Here is a 23594-nt window from a genome sequence, read left to right as displayed (position 1 = left end):
AGATAAAGGATCAGCCTGTCTTACTTTTCCTGATTTCAGGGACATTCCCAGAATACCTGACAGCACACATGCACAGCTGGAGTCCAGTAAGTTTCAATTGTGGGGTAGGAAAATCTTCTCTCTCTTTTATGTAAGCACAAATAGATTGAAAAATGTCATCTACAGTCAGTATAGCTCTTGTCTCCTTGTCCATATTTGTCTCAATATGTCATCTTACTGTAATATCTATCTACCTTTGTTTAATAATGAATTATCAAAAGTCAGGATATTTTGATTTGGGGTTGACATTTTGTTCTAAACTTAGGCTATTTTTGATTGGAAATAAAAGCATAATTCTAACTAATATACAAGAATATTAATAGGAATTTTTAATTTCTTGTTTTGTTGTTTTGCATTTGAATAGAACCTGATAAACTAAAAATGGAGATGAAGTGTTCTTTATTTACAACCTGAGACATAGCTACTTTGAAATCAGTATACTTCTACTTTATTAGAACCATTCAGCACTCTTCAAATCTGCGAAACCAGTATTTCATGTGGGGAAAATTAACTTGTTCTTTGGCTTAGATCTGATAAGATGGATTTCAGCCTGGAGTTATTTTTTATCATTGTTTTAGAAATCTTTTATAATAGAAGCCATGAATAAATGCAGTAGCATAAAGTTGATTATAATAATATGAAAAAAACGCCTGCAATAACTTTTCACTGATCAGCCAAGTCTTAAAATGAAATCCACTTTATGTTTTCTGAGGTGTGGAATGTCTTTGGTATTTACATAAATACTTTACTTTCACCCTATGTTTTATGTGTCAAAACTTGTCCTCTGACAGTTTGCAGACCTTGTAGATTTAAAACACACAAAATACATTACATACATCTTGATCTTTTTGCAAAAATCTAATTAAAAATTAGTCTGATTGTACAAGATGATAAGTGCCCTTCAGAAGACTGAATTCCTTTGACCACAGTAAAGTGGTTAAAGGAAAAAATATCTTTATTATTTAGGAATTTTGGACATTCAACAGACTGTCATAATTATAGTCAGAATTATCTGAACAAACTATTTTTCATTCTATATGTTTCAGATGACAATTTGCAGATATAAAATTTGTATATCTTTTGATTGCATCTCAGCACCAAAAGACTGAGTATCATTCTTTGGTAATTTTAAATAGATAAAAAAGTGGTATTTTTCACAGCTTTATTTTATGTTGTTTATATTTGTACAATTCTTCTTTAAAGAACATTTGGAGAAATGTAGAAGTGCTACTATTTATAAAATATTTTTATTCATAATTACAGGTTCTAGTTCATTTGAATCTCAAAAAATGGACCGACCTTCTATTTCAGTGACTTCTCCTATGAGTCCAGGCATGTTAAGGGATGTTCCACAGTTCTTGTCTGGACAACTTTCAGTATGTAAACTTTTCATTAATATTAATGTTATGCTTTTTGTAGTGTATACAACCCTCACTGCAGAGTACAAGCTACCTCTAACATCAATTTCTTGTTAAACTAGCTACGTTTTTTGGTTAATGCTATATATCTCAGTTTAACCAGGGCCATAGTTTCAGAAGCACATTCCTTTTTGCTAGCTTTTGGAACTTTTATATGTGTTGACTTAGACACAGATATGTATATTTATCTAGTGAGCTAGACTGGTAGAGTCATATTATCAGAAAGGCCTAATCTTGGCCTCCAGTTACGTTTGTGCTGTTGAGTGTATACACTTTTTCAACTGTAATACTTACATGTACAGTTGGTAAATTTTATTACCTGTGTGCTTAGACATAGTATTGCTTATTTCTAATGCACTAGTTTTCATAGATACCTTTCCCATGTATCCCTTTGGTTTTTTGCTAGTGTTGTATGCTTTGTACCTGTGTTACTCACTTTTGTTCTTCACTCTCATTGAGAACAAAGTTCATTATATGAATGTTTTCTTTAAAAGGGTAATTTATTGTCCTAAACAGAAGAACTTGGGTTTTGTATGCTTTTCTGTATCATTTACAACTCCAAAGTGTGATTTTTCAAAAGTGCTCAGTTGTGGCCTGGTATATGTTGAAAAAGAGAGGAAAATGGAATGGAAGCAGTGCAAAACAGGTGTTAAACAAGTTTGAAAATGTCGCATTCATATTTCTTCCAAGTTGTTTATGTTAAGATAATGAGTACACCATAAATACATGCATAAAATCCAAGCAGACTGTTTATAGGTGTCACAGAAATGGTTTATGGTATTGATAGAGGAAAGGAAGATAATTTTTCTGTCTGTTCAGCAGCCATGTTGGCTCCATTTTGCAGTGCATGAGGCATTATTTGTTTTGCTCATCTGACCAGCCATCTGCAATATATACTTTTTAATTTTCTGTCGCTGTTGTACTTAACTACTTTGAAAGACTCAACCTTTTGGATAAATGAAAAACTAGAAATCTTGACTATAGAGTGCAGAATGCTTTGCACAAAATACAATGACAAGGGAACATGAACACGAACTGTCAAAATACAGACTGAGGTTTCTAGAAACCAATTTGCTTTTACAAGATAGCAAGAATTGTTGATAGTGGAAATGGGGGAAAGAAATCTCTTTTGGCTAAATCTCACAAAAGATTAGACATCAGTTCAGGCTTGGGCGGACCTGCTGGAGAGCAGCTCTGTGTAGAGGGACCTGGGTGTCCTGGTGGACGACAGGTTGACCATGAGCCAGCAGTGTGCCCTGGCTGCCAAGAAAGCTAATGGGATCCTGGGATGCATTAGGAGGAGTGTGGCCAGCAGGACGAGGGAGGTTCTTCTTCCTCTCTACACTGCCCTAGTCAGGCCCCATCTGGAGTACTGTGTCCAGTTCTGGGCTCCTCACCTCTAGAAAGATGAGGAGCTACTGGAGAGTGTCCAGCGGAGGGCTACGAGGATGATGAGGGGACTGGAGCATCTCTCCTATGAGGAGAGGCTGAGGGAGCTGGGCTTGTTCAGCCTGAAGAAGAGAAGGCTGAGAGGGGACCTAATGTATGTTTATAAATATCTGAAGGGTGGGTGTCAGGAGGATGGGGCCAAACTCTTTTCAGTGGTGCCCAGCGACAGGACAAGGAGCAATGGGCACAAACTGAAGCACAGGAAGTTCCGTCTGAACATGAGGAGGAACTTCTTCCCTCTGAGGGTGACGGAGCCCTGGAAGAGGCTGCCCAGGGAGGTTGTGGAGTCTCGTTCTCTGGACATATTCAAGACCCGCCTGGACAAGGTCCTGTGCAGCCTGCTGTAGGTGACCCTGCTTTGGCAGGATTGGACTAGATGACCCACAGAGGTCCCTTCCAACCCCTATCATTCTGTCATTCTGTGAAGTTTTGGTTCCTAGCTTCCAGCATGAAAATCAAGATCCAGGGTTAGCTGGTCAGACATCCAGATACTGCAGAATGATGGTCCAAATAGGAACCACAGAGAACTGTCTTCCTCACTTTCTCATTTTCAGAAACAAAATCTTCAGTTTAAGATCAGGATTTATTATTAAAGTCATTAAGTCAGTTGGTTTTGTTGTTTGATAGGATATTGCAGTTTGAGGTGCATAAGAACAGTATTGGGAGATTTGAAGGTATATTCTAATTTACTGAGAATGACAAAATTTGCAAGGTTTTATATCTCAGAATGGAATATAAATTCAGTGTTTAGCTCAAGAAGACACCATTCTTATTCTTAATTTTTTTTTCTTATTTCAAGATATAAATGTCTTTATTAATATGTTTATAGCATAGCTTTCCATCTAAGGAAACCAAATAATGTTAGGAGGCATTTAAAGATCTTTCCTGCATTTGTCCTCTTTGTGCTCCCTTGTGTACTGTTTGCAGTTATGTACAATACTCACTACTACACAATATCCTTGTTTCCCTCAAAGAGCAGCTGATAGCTGAGAATGCACAGCCCCAGTTGACTGACACTGAAGTCAGAAATGCTCAGTAACTCTCTAAATTAATGTCCCACTCTCTCAGCATAGACAGCTAATATTAGTAGACAATTTGAAAATTTGGACACTTATCTTACCTCACCAGCTAAAGAAAAGTAGAAAATAGCTGTATTTCATATTAGTCATATTAACGGCACAACCCAGCTCCTGCTTCTGTTGGCTCAAGGCTTTGGGAGGCTGGTACTAAAACTTTTGCTTTGGGAGGAAGGGTGGCTGTCACAGCGTCTGAAGATGATGTGGATAGATAGCAACGGGGCACCTAACTGGGCACATTGAAACATGTACACTAAAAGTTGGTTTTAGAAAAAGATGACTTTTAAGAGCGTTGAAGTATTCTGCAGGAACATTTTTTTCAAAACAGTAAATAACTGTAATTTCTTTTTAATCTGATATTTCAAGTTACTTTTGAAGAATCACAGGTTTTTTTGACTTTTCAGATTTGGGGGTTTGTGTGTCCTGAAGTAATGCAATGAATAGTTTTTCCCTCACTTCTTAAAATTTAGGTGACTTATTTTATAACTTAAAAAAGTTTTGAAACTTTGGAAGAGTTGGTGGAAAAAACAGCTCTTGTAGAATTGGAGATGTTTTAAAAAATTAGAATGCACTAGGAGATTTTCTAATTTTGGACCCTTATCAAGGGTGCAGTAATAGGGAAAAGCTCAATTTTAGAAACCTCCTTGACCTCCAAAAAATAGTTCAGTTTGATCACTACAAAGTGGATGAGCTTCAGTATTTCGGTTTTCCATGTTTTTAATCAGCTCTGTTCTGACAGAACAGTTGATGGGACACTCATTCATTCATTCCAGATAACTGAGTAAGATGGAAATGGAGGGAAATACTGAATTCCAAATATAATTCTGAATGTGCTCTTTATGGTGAGTGTCTAGGCAGGAGAATAACTGCAGAGCCTTGGCAGTAGGTGGGGACAGGGTGCTGTTCTTTGTGGAAGTGGTGGATCAGTTGACATTCTGGGCGATGGTAGCTGAATTCAGACAGGTGTGCCGAATCTGAGGGAAAGGATGATAGGCAAGATTTTGGAAGCATTTTCTGTATTTTCTATACTTTTGGACAGTATCGTGTAGTTCTGATGGACTGTTGTTAGGGCAGCTGTGAGTAAAAGGCTGTTAAATGCAAGAATTGTGGGCAGAAATGGACCTACCTACAGTTTGGGTGGAGGTCTTCAGTATTTGAATAAATACTTTGTTATATGCATTGTTGTTCAGACAGTGCTACAGAACCTTCAAGGGTTTTTACGATAATAGTGTTTTGGAATGTATTTCTTTACATTCAATATCATTTTATTCAGTTTAGCTGCAGTGATTCCTACCTATTATTTAGGGATGTCTTCCTCTGTCAGTTCAGTCTTCCATGTTTTCCTCTATATTGGCTTTGGTCTGTGGAAATGTGCTCTTCTGTTGAGGTTACAGTGACACTCCAGAGCTGGCTAATAGCATTTCCTCTGAAGCAAACCATCTCACATAGCTAGGAAATCTTCTTTCCATTAATAATTGTTCTGCCCAAATACACATTTAATTGAACAAATTATGTGCAGCTAAAGTAGACTATGGTATGGTTTATTAAGATATATAAACAATTTATCTGTATTCTGTGAAGTTTATTTTGTGACATTTTTGATCCACTTTGTTCTTTCAGGGGAGTATTTGACTGTTATTGCAATTATTATTTTATTATAATTTGCTTTGTCTTGTTCCTCTTTCAGTGTTTTTTCACGGATTTGTTTTTTGTTTAATATCATTTTGAAAAAGTCAGTATTCTTTGTGTGTTGGTGCTCTTTGCTTCATTACTGCATTCCGGCTGCTTTTTCAATACTGCATGAAAATGTAACTTGCAATGCTTCTGCAGTAGTTAGGTTTAGAGACTGATAACACGACTAGAAGACTGTGAAAATGGATACAGGTATAAAATTACAATATTCCATTTTTTGTACTGGTGGAAATTCTGACAGAAAATGGGTGTCATTTATAAAATTAATCTATTTCCTTGTACAGTTGAACCACAGAACTACTTCAACAGATTTTCCATATATATTAATTTCATAAAGCAATAAAAATACAGGTGTATTAATAATAGTTGTAATATCTGTAGCATATTAGAAAATGGATATTGTAATTGTGAAGGACATAATATGTCAGTATATTATTGGGAGGATGAGGTCAAGTATGAGACATGCTCTCCTTACCCCTTTCACCTTCTCCCCTTTCTATTCTCCCCTTTCTACCTCTACATAAGTAAATGGCTATTGCTCTCATGTCAAAACCTGGAAAGCTCTAGGTGGTGCACACAATGTGCTAATTGCTCTCCATTTCCAAGGGAGAATATGGCAGGTGAGGGTCCTTGGTTCACGGTGGGAGATATTCTATCCCTTTTAGGATTGCAGTATTCTGGAATATCTGTATTTCTTTTGTAATATGGAGCAGAAGCAAGCTGAAGATCTACTTTTGTAGTATGTGAGTAGGTCACCTTCTGGCATGCGTACACTGGGTTGTGCAGTCCTGCCCCTGCAGAGTGGGGGGCAGCGTGCAGCTGCTGTACCTCGCAGGGCAGAGACAAAACCCATGATCCAGACTGTCAACTTGTCTTATATATTCTCTTGCTTTCGTGTGAGAACAGACTACTTCACACATTTTATGGAACAGATTTCTCCAGCATCTGTGCATGCCAAGTAAGCAAGGAGGGTGACAGAACCATCATCATACTGCCTACCTCCGTAATTTGGGTACATTTCTTACGGAAGGGAATATCGAGTAGTAGCTTCTTTCCACCACTTTGACATAGATCAAGAATCTCAGGAAAACCGAGCAGGGAGGTAAAGCAGATTCAAGTCCGTCAGATTGCTGTGGTTGTTGTGACCTCCTCCCATGCTCCTGTTCTCCCACCCACTGGCCCTCTGAGGTATCAACACGCTCTCCGGTTCCTGTCCATTCCCCGTGCTCGGTACCCTTTCTGTGCCGCTCCACTAGCTGTTGCCCTAAACTGAAGGTGGAGAGTGGCTGGAGTTTGAAGCTACTCCTGGAACTTAGGGAGTGTTGCCTGTACCGATGCAGTCTTGGTATAGCCACCGGAAGCCATGAGGTTGTACGTGGTCTGAAGTGTTACATCACAAAAAGAAGAGTTATAAATGCATCTGTGCGTTACTAAGTTTGCGAAGTGCTCTAGATCCCATTTCATGCCAGGGTTTTCTGTATATACCACATGTCATTTCTGTCATGATTGCTAGAGAATTGAAATGCATCGATTGTACCTTCCCCCATGTAATACTAATACTAGATAGCACTTTCTTTTAATTGTTTTTAGAGTATTTTGGAGGGCTTTTTACAGAAATGCCTCTTAAAGTTGTAGAAAAGAGAAAACCTTTTACTTCTCTTGCTTTACTCTAGAAAGGAACCAAAGCTGTCAGTGTGTGAACTGTACTTGTTTCTGTCTCTGAACATGCGTCTACAATCTTCCTGAAAGAGATGATCAAGCTGAACTTGTGTTTCCTACCCCACTTTTAAATCACACTTTGCTTACCTGCTCCTTTTGTTAATGTTCTTTCTAAATCTATTTTAAATGTTGTCTGTAGACCAGTAAAGTGAAATGCTTGCTCCTGGGGAATCAATAGCAAAATTCCTGCTGAATTCCCTAAGGCCAGAATTTCTGTCACAGGGTTTTGCTATGATTTCACGGTAGATTTGCAGATTTAATTTGTGCATTGCATTTAAATACTTTGTGTTAGATAAATACGTCGTTGGTGTAAAGCTGTGTTTAAAGTAATAGTTGTGTGTCTTTGTTTTTACTTTTGGTCTTTTAGTTTCCAGCGTGTTGTCCTTTTTGGTTTTGTTTTATTGCTTTTTCTTTAATTTTGCTTACCAGAGCCAAAGCCTTAGTAGAAGAACAACGCCTTTTGTTCCTAGGGTTCAGGTAAAGACTTCGTCTGCCTGACAGAAACTAAAGTTGTGGTTTTCTTTCTTTTGTTTGTTATGGAAAATGCATAGTAGGAAAACGCTACATTATAGCTTGTTTTCCCATATTTTTAGTGTGTTGCTTTAAACCATATTAACAAGTTTCATGTCATCTTGTGAGCAGCTTGTAAAATTCTGCATGGGGGTTAAAATATTAAATCAAAATTTAAAGAGACAACTACTTTTGTTTTGCTGTTTACCCAATATTAAACTTGTATATGTTTCAATAGTGATGATGGCTCTGCATCCCACATACAAATTGTGTGCACTGTTTCAGCAATAAATAATTTCGTGCTTGAGGTCATTATATGAAGATGAATGTCTCTTTAAATCATTCATTATCATTACTTAATACATCCTTTTTTGCATTTTCCAAGTAATAGTAGCGCCTTGAGTGGAAGACAGGCAAAAAATTTGTACCTTGTCTAAAGAAACGAATTTCTTGTTTATGAAACTTGTTTCTTGCATTTTGAAGTTACATCAAAATAACCAAAACTCTATTTAAATAAAAAATAATTATCCCATTGTGTTACTGAATTTATTTAGCTTTGGTATTCTCTTTAGGTACAAGTTGTTTGCCTTTTTTCATTAGGAAACTCTGAAGGTACCATAGATTAACGCAAAAGTAGGTTTTACTAATGTGTTACAATGCTTATCTTGCTTTGCTGCATGTTTTTCAGTTTTTGTAAATAGAATATTATCTGCTTTTCTTACAAAATATGATTATGGAGATGTTAATCTTTTCTGTGGGAACTGTATAAATGTTTCTCTTATTTGATCGATTGCTCAAGGAAAGATGTAAAGGATCATCTAAATGACCAGAATAAGATGATTAAATTTCATATTGAAATTGAAAAAAGAATCATATGTATATATTTATAAAGAAATTCTAAATAAGACTTCAGGAAATGGTTTGGTTATGACTCATATTGATTAAGTACAACTTTTTCACAATATATTATTTGCTGAAAGTAGTCCTTTAGAACTGCTTAAATGTAAATTCAAAATAAAAATATGTAAGAAAAAATTTGAGATTAAAAAAGTAATGTCTTAATAATATTGTTTTAGGTTAATGCATTGTTATGTACTACTGGCATAAACTGACTTTCTATTAAAAATTTAAAACATCCTTTACCATGATTAAGAAAGGTGGCTTCTGCTTATGGTAATGAAATCACAGAAGGGTACAAATTAAATCACAATTTTTTAAATAGTTCATAAAGGTAAATATTGTATATGACATAACTAGTCTTTTAATATTTATTTTCTTTTTAGATATGTGCAAAATAAATTAAAAAATTATATGAAAATTGATTACTCAATTTAAAAAGGAAACATCTGCCTGAAATCTGCATGTTTCATTAAATGGTTCATTAAATACTGGAAGTAATGTGGAAGTAACATATAGCAGTTCCTTATTTTAATCAGATTATATAAACCACAGAAATAGACATAAAAATTATCAGTTGTACTTATACTAATATCCTCTAATGAAAAAAAAATTAAAAAATTTACTTTGAGCAAGTCATTTAAGAAAGTAAAACAAGTGTCATGCTTGGTAGAGGATATCCAGCAAGAGATGAAAGCGTATAAGGCTTATTCTCTCATCTCTGGTTGGATTATTTTGGATATTCTATAGGAGAATTTTCTTTAGCCCCAATTTTGTTGCTGCGCAATGTCTGTGGAATCATTGTGGACCTCTCTTAACAGTTTTTTGCAGAGCTCAGTAACAGTCAAAGCTAAACACAAAGTTTGTGACAAGAGTTCCTGAAGAACTCAAAATTACAACCTTGGTAACATCTTTACAACTAGATGGAAGCAAGAAGTCCCACATCTGCCTACTTTTAGTAGGGATGGTAGATAGTTTAAAATGGATTGATTTAAGATATATTTACAACTCAGGCTGCAGGGAAGAACAGAAAATCTCCAGTGATCTTCAAACAAAAAGCAGTCAAGCAGCAGTGCAGAACTCTGGTTACTTTTTGGCATGCAAAATTAGCTAATGCAGAGCTCTGAGCTGTTGTTGATGGTTATCAGGAAGTATACATTGCATTGTGGGCTGCGGTATAGCTGTCTCTGTAGAATTCCCTACAAGAATGAGGATCTCCACACATTTCCATTTATACCTATTTGTTGCATTGCTCTCAACGGGAAACACACATCTTTATTCTTGCTTGCATCTTCTTTACTTGTTTGTCTGAAACTGACCCTGGTGATACATGTCCCAGGCCATGGCACAAGTTCCTCTTCCACACTTCTTTCCATGTCATGCCATTAATTGTCTAGCTCTTGAATCACTGGGTGATTTGAAAGCTACGATTGCTATTTTCTTGGGAAGAAAATCACTCAATTTCCTTTTTGCCCTTACTATGCACCCTTCTCCTGAACTTTTACTAATTCTAAAGTACCTGGGAAAGTGCATATTTATTTCCTGAACTTTTAGATTCAGCTTAGCATACCAGCAATTTCCTAACTTACGGATTGATGCTTTGTGATATCTTTGTAGGGAATAATCTGTTCTTAAATTTATGTTTTCCATGCATTATTTCTTATTTCTTATTATTTCTTATTTCTTATTTACCTGGTGGATCCTCCTTTTGAGCCAGAGTGCCATGAAACCACTGGGGTTTTTTCCAACTTCAATAATTTCAGCACCTTTTTTTGCTTTAATACAGAACATCAATATATTTGATCATGTCTAAAAATATATGCACATGTCTATTTGGCGTTATTGAAATCAAGGTGAAGCCCCTAAAATAAAAAAAATTTAAAAGAAATCTAGATTAGGGTAGCCTAAATATCCTAGAAGCTCTTCAATTTAACAACTTTTTCTGGTATTTATTCTAGTTTATCAGACAGCAACTCAAGCAGACGGCAATAACCGTTTGGTTTAGCAACCCTCAGTAGTCAGGATTTGTTAGAGTTATGTTTATCAACAACTAAAGCCCACCTCAGCTATGCCAAAGACTTTACCGTCTCCAGGCAGTGTCTGCATCTACGTAAGCTTAAGTCTAAATAAAACAGTTGCTGTAAACATTCTTTAAAATAAACTGGGTTTTTTTTCAGCAACAGATCCTGCTGGTGCATCTCATCATTGTATTGTTTCAGAATAATGCAAGAAATAAAGAAAAGTAGTATCTCAGTTTCAAAACATTACTCTAAAAAACAGCTATGTAGGTTACATGAAAAATTATAATGAACAACACAAGAACAAAAATGCCAGACCAGTTGTCTCTCAAATCTAGTGATGTTTGAGTAGGCTGTGGTGGTAGAAATCAAGCTGCAGGGCAGACAGTCTCTCCCAGCGGCACAAGTTGTATCTCTTTTCCGTAAGATTCATGAAGCAACCCTTCTATAACACACAAAGAAGTAAAGCATAGCATAGAATTCAAAACTTCAAATATTCTCCCTTTTAAATCTAAAGTTATCACTTAAGATATGGTGCACCTGTATGTCCTGTACTCAAAAACACATTAAAATTGTATAGTTAAGCAGTCAAGCATGCATGAGATAGGAATATAGGAAGAGGCAATAATAATAATATCCAGATTTTCTTAACTGACTTCCCTTATGCATATGTATTAGACTATGGGTCCTAACTGCATGATTACTTCTTTTCTAGAGCTCTGACCTCAATCAATGCTCTGAATAAAACTTCTACTTAGGATGAGATCTAAAAGAAAAAGGATGAAATCTAGCAAATCAAATTTGTGTGCTTAATTTCTATAACTTAACTTGTGCTAATTTCAGATAAGTCTGAGGTGCCTTGGGGAGGAGCTTAGACTTGTACAGTTGAAGGAAAGAACTAAGTACCGCAATATCTGCAGTGAGAGATCCAGCCCAAATAAAAGACACCTATCCCCATCATCTCTATTTGAAACTTAGGCTACTCTGAGGCTGAGTCAATTCTCCAGAGGGCGGCATCCTCTTTGGAGGCTACAGAGGACCAAACAGGAATACTAGATACCTGCATCCGCACTTTGGATGCAACACCAGCAGTCAGCTTTTATATACTGTTCTATGTGTAGGAGACTCATTCCAGAAACAGGACGTCTGTGGTTTAAGCCTTGTTTAGACTGAAGAGATTGAACCTGTCTTTCAGAAAGGTGCCTTTATCATCAAGCTATTGCACACCCTTTTCTTCTCATCTGAAGCTGAGATACTGTGTGGCTGGGAATATAAGTGTGTGGTGATAGCAAAGAAAGCTTAATTTTAGTGTGGCGGATTCCAGACCTACTACACAGAATGTGTATGGATCTAGCATTAGAATACAGTTGGTTAAAAACGAGAAAGAAACCTCTGAACCTGGGGCCAGACCCTCATCTCTGTTTCCCCTGATGACTACCTTCATCACCTGACTTCAGAACTGTTCTTGTTTCTGGCTATCTGCATGGCAGTTATTCTTACCTGGAAGCCTGTCTCAAGGAGTGCAGCAGATGCACCGCTCTGCGGCTGACAGACTATCTCACAGTTTCAGGATGCCTTGAGTTTATACACCTGTTTGCCTGAATGTAGGTTACAACAGAAGTTTAGTCAAGAATTAGGTGCACATCTGCCTAGGGGAGGGGCCTAGGGAAGGGAAGTATACAACACTAAGTGGAAAAAGATTTGGAAAGCATTCAGGTTGGATCATTTTCTAAGTGAATTTTAGGTACTTACATCCTAAATTATCAAGGTAGGCAAAGTCCTATTCAACAGATTTTTTACAGGTGTTAACTTCCACATTAGCATCAGCCAGCATGGTTTTCCTGTGACGTATTTTATGTGTTGGAATTTTAGCCTTCCCTTTCCTTCCTTTAGATCAGGATTTCATCGTTGCAGTTTCTTAGATGTTCTAAGCTTTTAAAAGTGCCATTCCTGCATTTGTAATAAAATGCTGCATGGGGGGGTTGTAGATTCTCCTCTGTTAGTCAGCTGCTTTAGTCTTTCAGTGCTAAGCATCACACCTGTACATTCTTGTGAGACTTTCACCCTGTGGATTGAATAATTCAATGTTCTTCACATTTTGATGTTAAGAATCTTTTCTGCATGCTACTCAAGAAAGCCATAAATATAAAAATATATTTCCTCATCAGCTTTTCTGTTATACATGTGCTATCCCATGTTTATTTCACAATATAAACTATGTATAGTATTCTGTGAGGTGTTGCGGGATTGTCCTGCATCTATTCATAAAGAACTGAGAAACTATGATCAGAGTCTGAGACAACCAGGTTCTGTCCAGGCATAATACATACCTCAGACTTCAGTTACAGTGCTTTACTCAGCACTACAAATCAGGCTCCAGGGTCTTATGCCAGGCTCCCAGACAATGAAGAACATGCAATTTGTAAATACCTTTCAAAGTGTTTTGAGGGACCCACCCCTCGATACACAAGAGCTCTGGGAAGGAGGAATGGATGGAATTCATTCCTCTTGGACTGCACCTGGCTGTCTTAAATGGCTGTCGTTTCTCTCCTTGTGAATAGAAAAGACAAGGTTCTTGTGGGAAAATACCATATCATCCAAATAGTGTCATAATACTTATGCACAGGAGAGTCAGAATTAGATCAGTCTTTTTCCCAAACTCTTTCTCCATGTTCAGTATGTTAGTCTCACTCCTTGTTTCTCATTTTCCTTTCCAGTTTCCTGCCTTGACTTCTTGTGAGATTGTCTTTCATCCCAATCTCTCTGTGCAACATATTTTGCGCCAGTTATAGAATGGATGGGTCTTTTGTCACCTCACTCCATTTCTCTCATACAATCTGTTTTTGCCCCTCTTTTCTTTTATGGTCCTTGACATTAGTGGCTCCGTTCTTCCTGTGTTTCACCATGAAGCATCCTGTATCCTTTTCTTTCCCAGTAACTCTAAAGTATTTTCTGATTTGTCACTTCTTTCTTCTTCTAACCCCATGGGAATGCAATACCATCCTCCCCTCCATAGGGTTCTTTGTCCATTCTTTCACTCCCAGTTTCTTCCATTCGCTTTGCATCCAAGTCAAATGACTTCGGGGATTACAAGTGCCTGTGCTATATATTGGAGTGCTAGCAGAGTGAACACAGGAGTGAGCCTTCTGGTCATATTTCTTGCTCCCGACCTTTCCTCTAACAAGATAAATTACAAGGAATTACAAGGAAAATGTGCCCATAACGTGGAAGTTTTTCTATTTTTTTTCACAGCATTAAGAGAAAAGTAGATGTTATAAATCAATATCAAATTTATAAGTTATAAGTCAAAGTCAAATTTCGAGTTCTTGTTCCAAAACACAGAGGTTAAAGCATCTCAGACAACTAGTGTCAGATGATTTAACTTTCTGCTTATAGTCATTCTTCAAACATTTAGGCTGAAATTTTCTGGCAAAAATACAGTCTGTAACAAATACAATGAAGAAATATTTAGCCTGAATATGAATGAATAATTCTGGTTATATTTTTGACACCCTGGCCTGGATTATCTCACCTTCACTCAGTCACTGTTCATGATAGTGTCTGGATCATAAATACACTGCATTCTGCGTAAGCAAGGATAAATTTTCCCTATAAAGTGGATGAAAAAGACTGTCTTCAGTGCTACTGCCCTCGGGGTGTGGGACTAGCCAAGTCTGTCCTTTGACCAAGGAATCCCAAGGAAGACTGCGGGTGGATACATTTAGTGTCAGAGAACATTTAAGGTGACTTGCACTTCAGAGGTCGTTAAAGCTTTGCTTTGGACTCATACAGTTTGTGCAAAGCTTTCTACTTGTGATCTGTAGCTGGATGAAGATACCTATGCTCCAGATAATTCTCAGTTTGGAAAAAATAATGACAAAGCCCCTTGCTTTGCAGGAGTGTAGGAACAGCATCTAGAACTCTCTTAAATCTAATGTATTAAGGATAATTTCTCTCATGCAGTTTTGTGCTTTGGTAGCCACAGAGCCCTTTAACTGTTGATGCCAGAAACCTATAAAGCCAGTAATAAGGCCAATGGCATGATAATAGAGGACACGTATCCTCTCCTTTTTAATATCCGTTCAAACACTTCTGGTTGGTGTCTAAAGGAGTTGCAAGATCTAAAGTAATGGGGAAAGAAGTAGTACACTGCCACCATTGATGGTTTTGGTGTATCTTCGTGTAACCTAAATGAAGCATTAGGAATGTCAGAAAGCTAGATCAGCCACTTGTTGGTGGGTCAAAAGTCTTGAGAATTACATCAAGACCTTTCTTTAAGTGACTGAAATACTGACGATGAGGAGCTATGACAGCAGATGGAGACCCTGTCTCTGAAATTATGTGAGATGGGCTTCGCGGAAAGTGCACGTTCCCCTGGTTCTGTTTACCCTAGCTAGGGTATATTCATGCCTAAAGGCGCACTGCTTGGTTAAGTATGGAGCTGGGTATTAACCTCTTTGATTCTCTTAGGTTCAGGCAGGGTCAGTGTTTCTTTTAAATGTCCTAATGTGTCCTCTGCTTCGGGCAAACTCCCCATGAGGAGAGCCTCCTCTGTCAGCTGTAGTTAATGATATTGCTGTGGCAACACCGTGTAGTGGCTATTTGGAAAGCTTGGTTTTGTTCTAACTACACCATTTCTCCCCTCCACAGTGAGTGGTCTAAAGTAGGTATATCCTCTCCTCGAATAAGGTATTTGCAGCTATAGCATTTAAACTGTAATAGCTAAATAGCAGCTTCTAATGACTGTAGTAAAAAATGATAGGAGACCAAGTCTAAGACTGATTAATAATAATTTCTGCAGATGAGTAATAGTAGTTTTTGCCTTGTTGTTGCTGAGTTGGACTGTGAAGAGTGTTGGACTACTGAGCCTTCCTCTCTTACAATTTCTGGAGGGCTTATGATTTCATTATGAGTCTCTGCATCTTGAAAAAACATTTAGAGATTTGAAATATTTATGGTCTTATTCCATAGTCTTACCAGCACAACAGGACATGAAAAATTCATTCATTCAATGTGCATAAACTCCTTAGAAATGTATATGAATACCATATATCAGTAATGCAGGTAATACAATACCACTGCCAAGAGAGAATAATCCTAACCAGGGTGCTATGTGAAAAACAATGAATATGAAATAATGTATATACAGGGATTTTTAAAATCAGTAACTCCTGATACATACTGAAACTATTATAGTACTAATTTATTTTTATGCTTTGTTATAAATACAAAGTAGAACACTGTCTTTTCTGTTGAAGTAACCAATATAAATAGAAGCTTGTAAGTAAAATTAATTTTAAAGATTAATATGCTACTTTGTTGTAGAAATGAGTTCACTAATTAATATTTTCTCATTACAGATAAAACTGTGGTATGACAAGGTTGGTCATCAGTTAATAGTGACAATACTGGGAGCAAAGGATCTTCCTTCAAGGGAAGATGGGAGGCCAAGGAATCCTTATGTTAAAATTTACTTTCTTCCAGACAGAAGGTAGGGTGGTCACAAAGAGAAGGAATATTTGAGTAAGAATTAGTCTGATACTCAGATGACATGCACAGCTGAGTTTACTGGTTATACATATACAGAAAAATCTTACAGTTTGGAGTTTCTATATTGAATGTGCTATGTAACAGCAATGTGTTTTGAACACTAAACACAAACTCACTTTCACTGGATATTTTATTAAATACCGAATAGAGTAAGAAAGGTAAACATACATCATTGTATGGGGATCTGTTATTTGCAAAGAATGTTGCTAGTGTTTTACAATGCCCTTGTTTCCTATGACAGTTATTCCTGTCTAGTGCAAAGAAAATGCTACGAAGTTAGGTTCACAGGTTTATGGGCTGATTGGTCCAGCAGTTTGGTTTGCCCCACCTTTACACAGCAAAGCAGGAACAGGTTTGACATCTGAAACCCGTGGATTTCATATCACAGTATAAGTGAGTTATGGTTGAAGGGGACTCAGTTGAGATTTCCCAGATGCACCTGGAAAACTTCCCCTAAAATGAAGGACTGATATTAATCTGGACTGGCATTACATATGCATTTTGAGAAAATTAAACTGTGGAAAGGACCCAGCTGTTTCTGAATAGCTCTTTCATTTTTTAGCCCATGATTTTCTGCCATTTCAGCTGAGGTGGTGGGAAGAATAGCAAAGGGGATAGTGTGTTCCCCAGCTGATTTTTCATATTAGTATTTCCTCAGATTATGTCAGTAGGGGAACATATGTAGCTTTACTTTGTAGTATATCAGCCAAATAATTCAAAGATTTGACCTGACTCAGTATATGAAAAATTGACCAGTGGATTACTGAATTTGTACATGTAACTTTACAGTTAATATTCTTGCATCCTTTGCTTTTCCTAATAGCTAAACTGGGAAGACGCTAACTATCTCCAGTACTAATTTACTTCAATAGGAATTAAAGCTATTCAGTACTTTGGAAGACACTGCTTTTCCACTTTCATCGTATACTCTATGTTGACAAGAAAATTTTCTGTGACTGCATAATATGCTGTATCATTGATGACAAAAAGTTTCTGGATGGACTGTCTTGGGCTCACAAATATTTGAACTGTTGGACTAGATTCTTAGTTTATTCAAATTGCTGTAGTGTGTTTGGAGATGCAGAAGCTGTGCTAAACAGAATCAATTCTGCTTAAATTATGTTATCTGCATTTTTAAGATTAATAAAATTATCAAAAATGTCTGCATTCAGAATGCTTCACAATGTAAGCTGTCATAACTAAAAATACATAGAAGGAAAATACTTAATTAAATACTTTCAAGTATATAGAAAAAAAATTTCCATAACTTTAGATTTTATTATGCTATACTGATGTTTCCCATTTATGTGAACTATTCAGAACTTTTTTTTTAATTATATGTCTTTTCTATTACTTATATAAGAATTAGCAATTTGTGTTATTGAATTGTTTTTCTTTATTCTGACATGCAAATTAATTTTCCTTTCCTTAGAGGTAAAAGCTAAGCAAGCAACAATATATGTCTTGTGTAGTAGAAGAATACATGCTAGAGGTAAAATGCACTTAAATAAGTCAAGCATTTAATTAGATAGAGATACTGAACTCTCTTTGATTAAACAAAATTAGGTGGAAAATCTTATTTCGGTTCTCAAGGGTAAATCTTTAGTAACCTTTTTCAGTTCTCAAGGGTAAATCTGTAGTAGAATAGAAATAATTACATTATTTGTTTTAACACTGTGTCTAAAAATATTATTTCTAAGTCAATATTTAGATCCAGCTTTTAAGTAACAGTTCAGAAATACAATAACTGTATTACAGTTGCAAGTCTTAGCGAACTGGCAGTATCTGCATTGCCATATTAAAACCCCACATAAATTAGTACCACAGCTACATTATGCAGCAATCAGCAGGTTTAAAATTAAGCACTGTTGTAAGAACTCTTGTCAGTATTCTCAGTAGAAGGAGCGTGGGTGTTTTCCATTGAAACTCGCTTCCATCAGAAAATATTAATTCTTTCTAGCAGAAATATTCGGCCAGACACATTGCTTTCAACAACACCCTGGAGCCAGAGCCAGGACTTCCATGGTAGCCTTGCATGGAGAACCCGCTGGACCCCGAAACATAAGGCCAACCTTGTAGAGGAGACGCACCTTCCACCCGGGTGGTGGTTGCTGGGGGTGACCCAAAGCATTCTGGGAGCTGTTTTGAGAACACTGTTCCTTCAAATGTTGTAGGAAAAAGATGCGTACCTTTGGTTTCCCCTCTGCGGAGCTCTTAGTCGGGAAAACCCTGTGGAGAAGGCCGCACACTGCCCTCAGCTCCCTGACCATTCCTTCGCGTGGGCCAGCTGCTCCCTCCTGCTCTGCAGTTTAAGAGCTGGCCACTCAAAGACTGGGAGCTTGAATGAACCAGATGACTCATTTGTCTGAAATGCAGATGTTTGCTATGCCCAATCTTGTCTACTTACGTATTCTACTGTCGGACTGTGCCTCATGAAATCCCATTTACAGAAATATGTTTCGCTTTACAAAATGCTGTTCCAAAACAAACATATTAAAACATTTCTGTCTTTCAGGGAACTTCTTAAAACTGGAATTGGCACATGAAGTGGAAATCACCTAAATTTAGTTTTTAGCATGAAGTTACATATTGTCCTCAATATATCAGCTGAATTTTATTTTGTCGTAAAGGACTAATTCTGACATAGATTATAGTGCCCATAAAGCTACAAAACGTACTACTGGTTTAAAATTTTCTACTCTCCATGGTATACTTATTATAGTATAATAATCTTTTGAACATTTTTAATATTTAATTGTTTTTTGCAGTGATAAAAACAAAAGAAGAACAAAAACAGTAAAGAAAACATTGGAACCTAAGTGGAATCAGACATTCATTTATTCTCCAGTTCATCGGAGAGAATTTAGAGAACGAATGTTAGAAATTACTCTTTGGGACCAAGCACGAGTTCGAGAGGAAGAAAGTGAATTTTTAGGAGAGGTATACAATTATTGGTAGCTATTATAGAAATACAGTTGCTCACATATTCATGCCTAGATACAATATTTAAAAAACATGATTGAATATGGCAAAGCAAAACTTATTTAAATTGTTGTATTTGTCCTTATTTCACTTAGTAGTAAACAAATAGTGATCTCACACTTATCACACAGTACTGATATGAGATTCTTTCTGAATTTGTTCTGTTTTAGTAACATCATGCACATGGTTTCTCAATTTCCTCTGGAATTGTTTGTTAAAATCCATATTATCTGTAGTTGTATTTTAACAATACGTTGGAATGTTGCTGACTAACTTGCTACAAGATATTTGAATGTTCTAAAGGTTCTCATAAGGTAATAAAGGTTTTGTGAAAGATTTTTGGTATATTTAATGTTGTAAAAGGCACAGGAACTCCTTTCATACTGAATGCAAGATTTTTATAGAAATTTAGACAGTCTTTAACAATGAGATAATAACAGAGTATAATTATGAACATAGCTATTTTAAAATATTCTGTTATGTAATGCTCTCCTACTTTTAACCATTTTTTCTTTTTTAGATTCTTATTGAGTTAGAAACAGCATTATTAGATGATGAACCTCACTGGTACAAACTTCAAACACATGATGTCTCTTCATTACCACTTCCCCATCCCTCACCATATTTGCCACGCAGACAACTCCATGGCGAAAGTCCCACACGGAGGCTACAAAGTAGGTTGTTAACTTTACACACAGTGTATAGTTCATTTAAATTAAAGTGTAAAGTATATTAAATTCTTGCAGATGGGAAGCTGACAGAATTTTTGTGTTCATTTGTAGGTGTTACAAATTAGGTCTTTTATGATTACTGATGAGAGTCTGATGTGCTGCTACAAATGGCAATATTGAACACTGTGCAATACACCATTTTTTTCTTATGAACCTACCTAGTTCAGATGCTGAGCTTGAGCAAATTATCTTGGTCTTTTGCAAAGTGCTGTTTTTATCTTGAAGCCCTGTCTTCTATATCATGTTTATCATTTCATTGTTTAACCAAAAGTGAATGTGCAATACCTTTCTCTTTAGCTCGTACTTCTTAAAAATAAAAAGTGACCTGTATATAACATCATATGTAGCTAAATTAATACCATAGCCTGTTGCCATGGTTTGATACTATTTTACGTGGTTATATTAAAAGTTGAATTTCTCTTAAAATTCTGTTTTGTAGAGTTTGGTATACGTGATCCACGGTAGTTTGATACTATCAGTAAATATTTTTAGTTTAGAGTGTATACAATATGCTAACAAAAATAAATACATAAGAATAAGACAGTAAAGGGTGAAAATCTGGTTCCTTAATACTTCATTGTTTCTCTAGTTTAACTGCTCAGTACTGTCAGTGATTTAAAGCTATCCTTCACTGGACTAACATTATCAAATATCAGATGACATTGACATAAGGAAACACCCAAACCCCAACAAACCCAAAATTATTTCTAAGAATTCTTTGGGGTTTTTTGAGTCATTGCATGTGAGTGTGTGTATGCATATGTTACACACAAACTCGCAGAAACATCCACTTGTAGCCACGCAAACAAGCTTGGATATGTCATATGTTCTATGTGGATTCTCTATTAAATAAACCCCTGTATGTAAGTATTTCAAGTAGCTGATGGTTTTTGTGTCTGTGTATTGGATGGTGAGAAGGATTAAAATGCTCCATATCATAATATTCTGAGATAGGTACATTAACAGAGAGTTACAGTGCACAGGCTTCAAACTGTAAGACCGCACTTCTCCACAAAAGGAGGAAAGAAATTATAGTTAACAGGTAAGGAGTCCTCTTCGCTCTTCTCAAGTAACGTGACTCTTGTTTAAGTAAAGCTTTTATGTTATTTTTCTTCTACATTTTCTACCATCTTGTAACACATTTTAGGATGTTAGATTTTCTGTGTAAAATTAGTTTTACAGACCAGCTGGACAGTTTAGTAACTATTTGTACGTAAAGTTAGTGAAATTCTGGTTTTCAGGAAGTATTCAGTCCTGCAAACAAACCCCTGTTTGTTTATACTAATTCCTGTCTGTGCAATAAATAACTGCCATGTAGAATGAATAAAACAGTAACTGCTTTATGTTGGAAAAGATAGTAGTAATACTTGACTAAAGATCTGTTCAATTATTCTGACTCAAAAGTTTGAAAGTCAATAAGCTTTTTTTAAATATTAATGTTAATACTAATACTAATGCTAATACTGTGCTCAACTGAATGATATTATATGCCTATCTGGAAATGCAGAAGGAAGGACTTATCAAGACTTTGGTTTGGTGGAACACTGAGATTTGGTGTAGAAGACCTGCTTTTCAATTAAAACGATTTAGATTTTTATGTCTGTTCCCAGAGTGGCGCTTTGACAAATTGAGATTCTAAAAACCTCAGCCAAATAAGCAGTGTCAGACATTCACTGTGATTGCTGGAGAATTCACATACTCCTACAACAAATTATGCTATTTGCATTTGTACTGAGATTGGGATCCCCTAAAGAAGGATTTTCTCTAGTGTCTTGGGAATATATGCATTTCTTGAATCCTTGTGTGTCATAAATAATTTTCAGTTTTAACAGATAGTTTTACATGTACAGCACAAGGTCCCTTGGAATTAACATTTCTCCTTGTTTGGGACTGGAAAGGCATCCAATTGTTAATTTAGCATCTAGTCAGAGTTCTGCAGCAGTAGCAGAATCCACTTAGCAACTAAAAAAATATTTTTTTTTAAATTGGTGTCACACATCTGAAATGGAAATAAAAGTATTTCTTGGTGTCCAGAGAGGTGGTGGAATATCCTGTTGGAAATATCCAGAAGTCAGCTGGACAAGGGTGTAAGCAATGTAATGTAACCTGCCCGATCCTGAAACAATCATTGCACCAGATGACCTCCAAAAAGCCCTTCCCAACCTAAATGTCATTACCAGGGGATTGGTGAAGGGCGGACAGCACATCTTATGATTGTTTGCCTTCACTTTTTAAAATATTTGTAATATATTGATAATGTATAGAAGTCTGTTTCTTTTACCTGTTTTTGGAGGTTTCAAAAATTATTAATTTAAACAAGATTTTAGTTTCTTGTGTGTGAAGTTCTTTTTATATCCTTCAATAACAACTCTTGCATATGATGAAGCAGAAGATGTTATCCAGTGGCACATTACGACAATGTGAAAAAATGTCCAGAATGAAGACAAGGCATGTCTAGCAAGCTTGTCTATCTTTTTCAAAACACATCTTAGAACACTTACTGTGCTGTTATGCAGTAGGCTAATTTCAGTTTCTGGGGCTGTAAAATCTGGACAGTTCAGTCCTCTCACCTTTTGTTCACTTCTGTGAAGCCTCTGTGTACAGAACTAGTGAGTACAATATGAAGTACTTATTGCGTGTCCCCAGACTTTAGTCTGGCAAATAACAACGGAAAGATTTTGAATTACGAGGTGGTTTGTTGTTTGTATGAAAGCACATTGACACATCTAAGCTTTCTTATCTTCATAATTGTCAAGGTGCTATAAATACATATATTTGAAGACAATACTTAAATGTTATTCTCCGAAGGTAGTTTAAAAGTACCACCTACATTTACCACTTAGTTCTATTCGCTTTTTAATATCTCTGAATGGTAGTGTTCCTGATGAAAAGCAGACTGCCAGCACTGAAGATTGAACTTCTGTATTCATAGATAGCCAGTAGCAAAGTCCAAGCTTCCCACAGTGCCCCATATGCCACATTTTTAGGAACCGGGTTTCAGAAAGAGTAGCTTAGTTTCACATATATTTACCTCTCAATACCTTTGAGCGGGCATTATGTTGTCATACAGACTGATCTAAGCCAGCTGTCCACATTCTCTTGCCCAGTCCTCTGAACCATTCAACCCATTAACTGAAGGATCATTACCATGCTTTTTCCTTAAGTATTCTTTGAAAGACAGCTACTTAGAAACTGGAACTACTACAGAACATAGAATTAACACTTAGTATGTCTTTCAGCTAATTGTATTTCACATTTTCATAAACTGACTGGCTTTTATCCAATAAGTATATTTTAAGCTTTTTCTTATGTGGTAATGACTAGGTCTATTTTACTTGCTGTGCTGAACTTTTGAAGTGAATTTTTAAAATGGCTTCATTTTTGCTAACATTTGACATAAAATCAGCCACACATTAAGAATTCCAGACAGCATTAACTAGAATTACAGACAAACTGAAGGTGTTCTTATATTGCCTCTGAAAAGAGATTGTAAACAGAAAATTGAAGATTATT

General features: G+C 36.4%; 1 protein-coding gene across 50 annotated transcripts in view; it reads left to right on the top strand.

Annotated features, from left to right (window-relative positions):
* Window positions 1-23594, top strand: part of RIMS2 (regulating synaptic membrane exocytosis 2) — a 534102-nt gene that overhangs the window by 313743 nt on the left and 196765 nt on the right. For 32 of the 50 annotated variants that reach the window (XM_075415724.1, XM_075415741.1, XM_075415702.1 and 29 more), the window contains 6 exons: window positions 40-86; window positions 1303-1415; window positions 7823-7870; window positions 16179-16309; window positions 19137-19308; window positions 19871-20024. In XM_075415724.1, the coding sequence (XP_075271839.1) occupies window positions 40-86; window positions 1303-1415; window positions 7823-7870; window positions 16179-16309; window positions 19137-19308; window positions 19871-20024 (665 nt within the window). The remainder of the gene's footprint in view (window positions 1-39; window positions 87-1302; window positions 1416-7822; window positions 7871-16178; window positions 16310-19136; window positions 19309-19870; window positions 20025-23594) is intronic. The other 18 variants (XM_075415751.1, XM_075415709.1, XM_075415743.1 and 15 more) reach the window with 1 other exon arrangement.

The sequence above is a fragment of the Opisthocomus hoazin genome, chromosome 3 (assembly GCF_030867145.1).
Source record: "Opisthocomus hoazin isolate bOpiHoa1 chromosome 3, bOpiHoa1.hap1, whole genome shotgun sequence".
Lineage (NCBI taxonomy): Eukaryota > Metazoa > Chordata > Aves > Opisthocomiformes > Opisthocomidae > Opisthocomus > Opisthocomus hoazin.
Note: the sequence above shows the minus strand (reverse complement) of the source record. Positions and strands in the feature narration are given on the sequence as shown.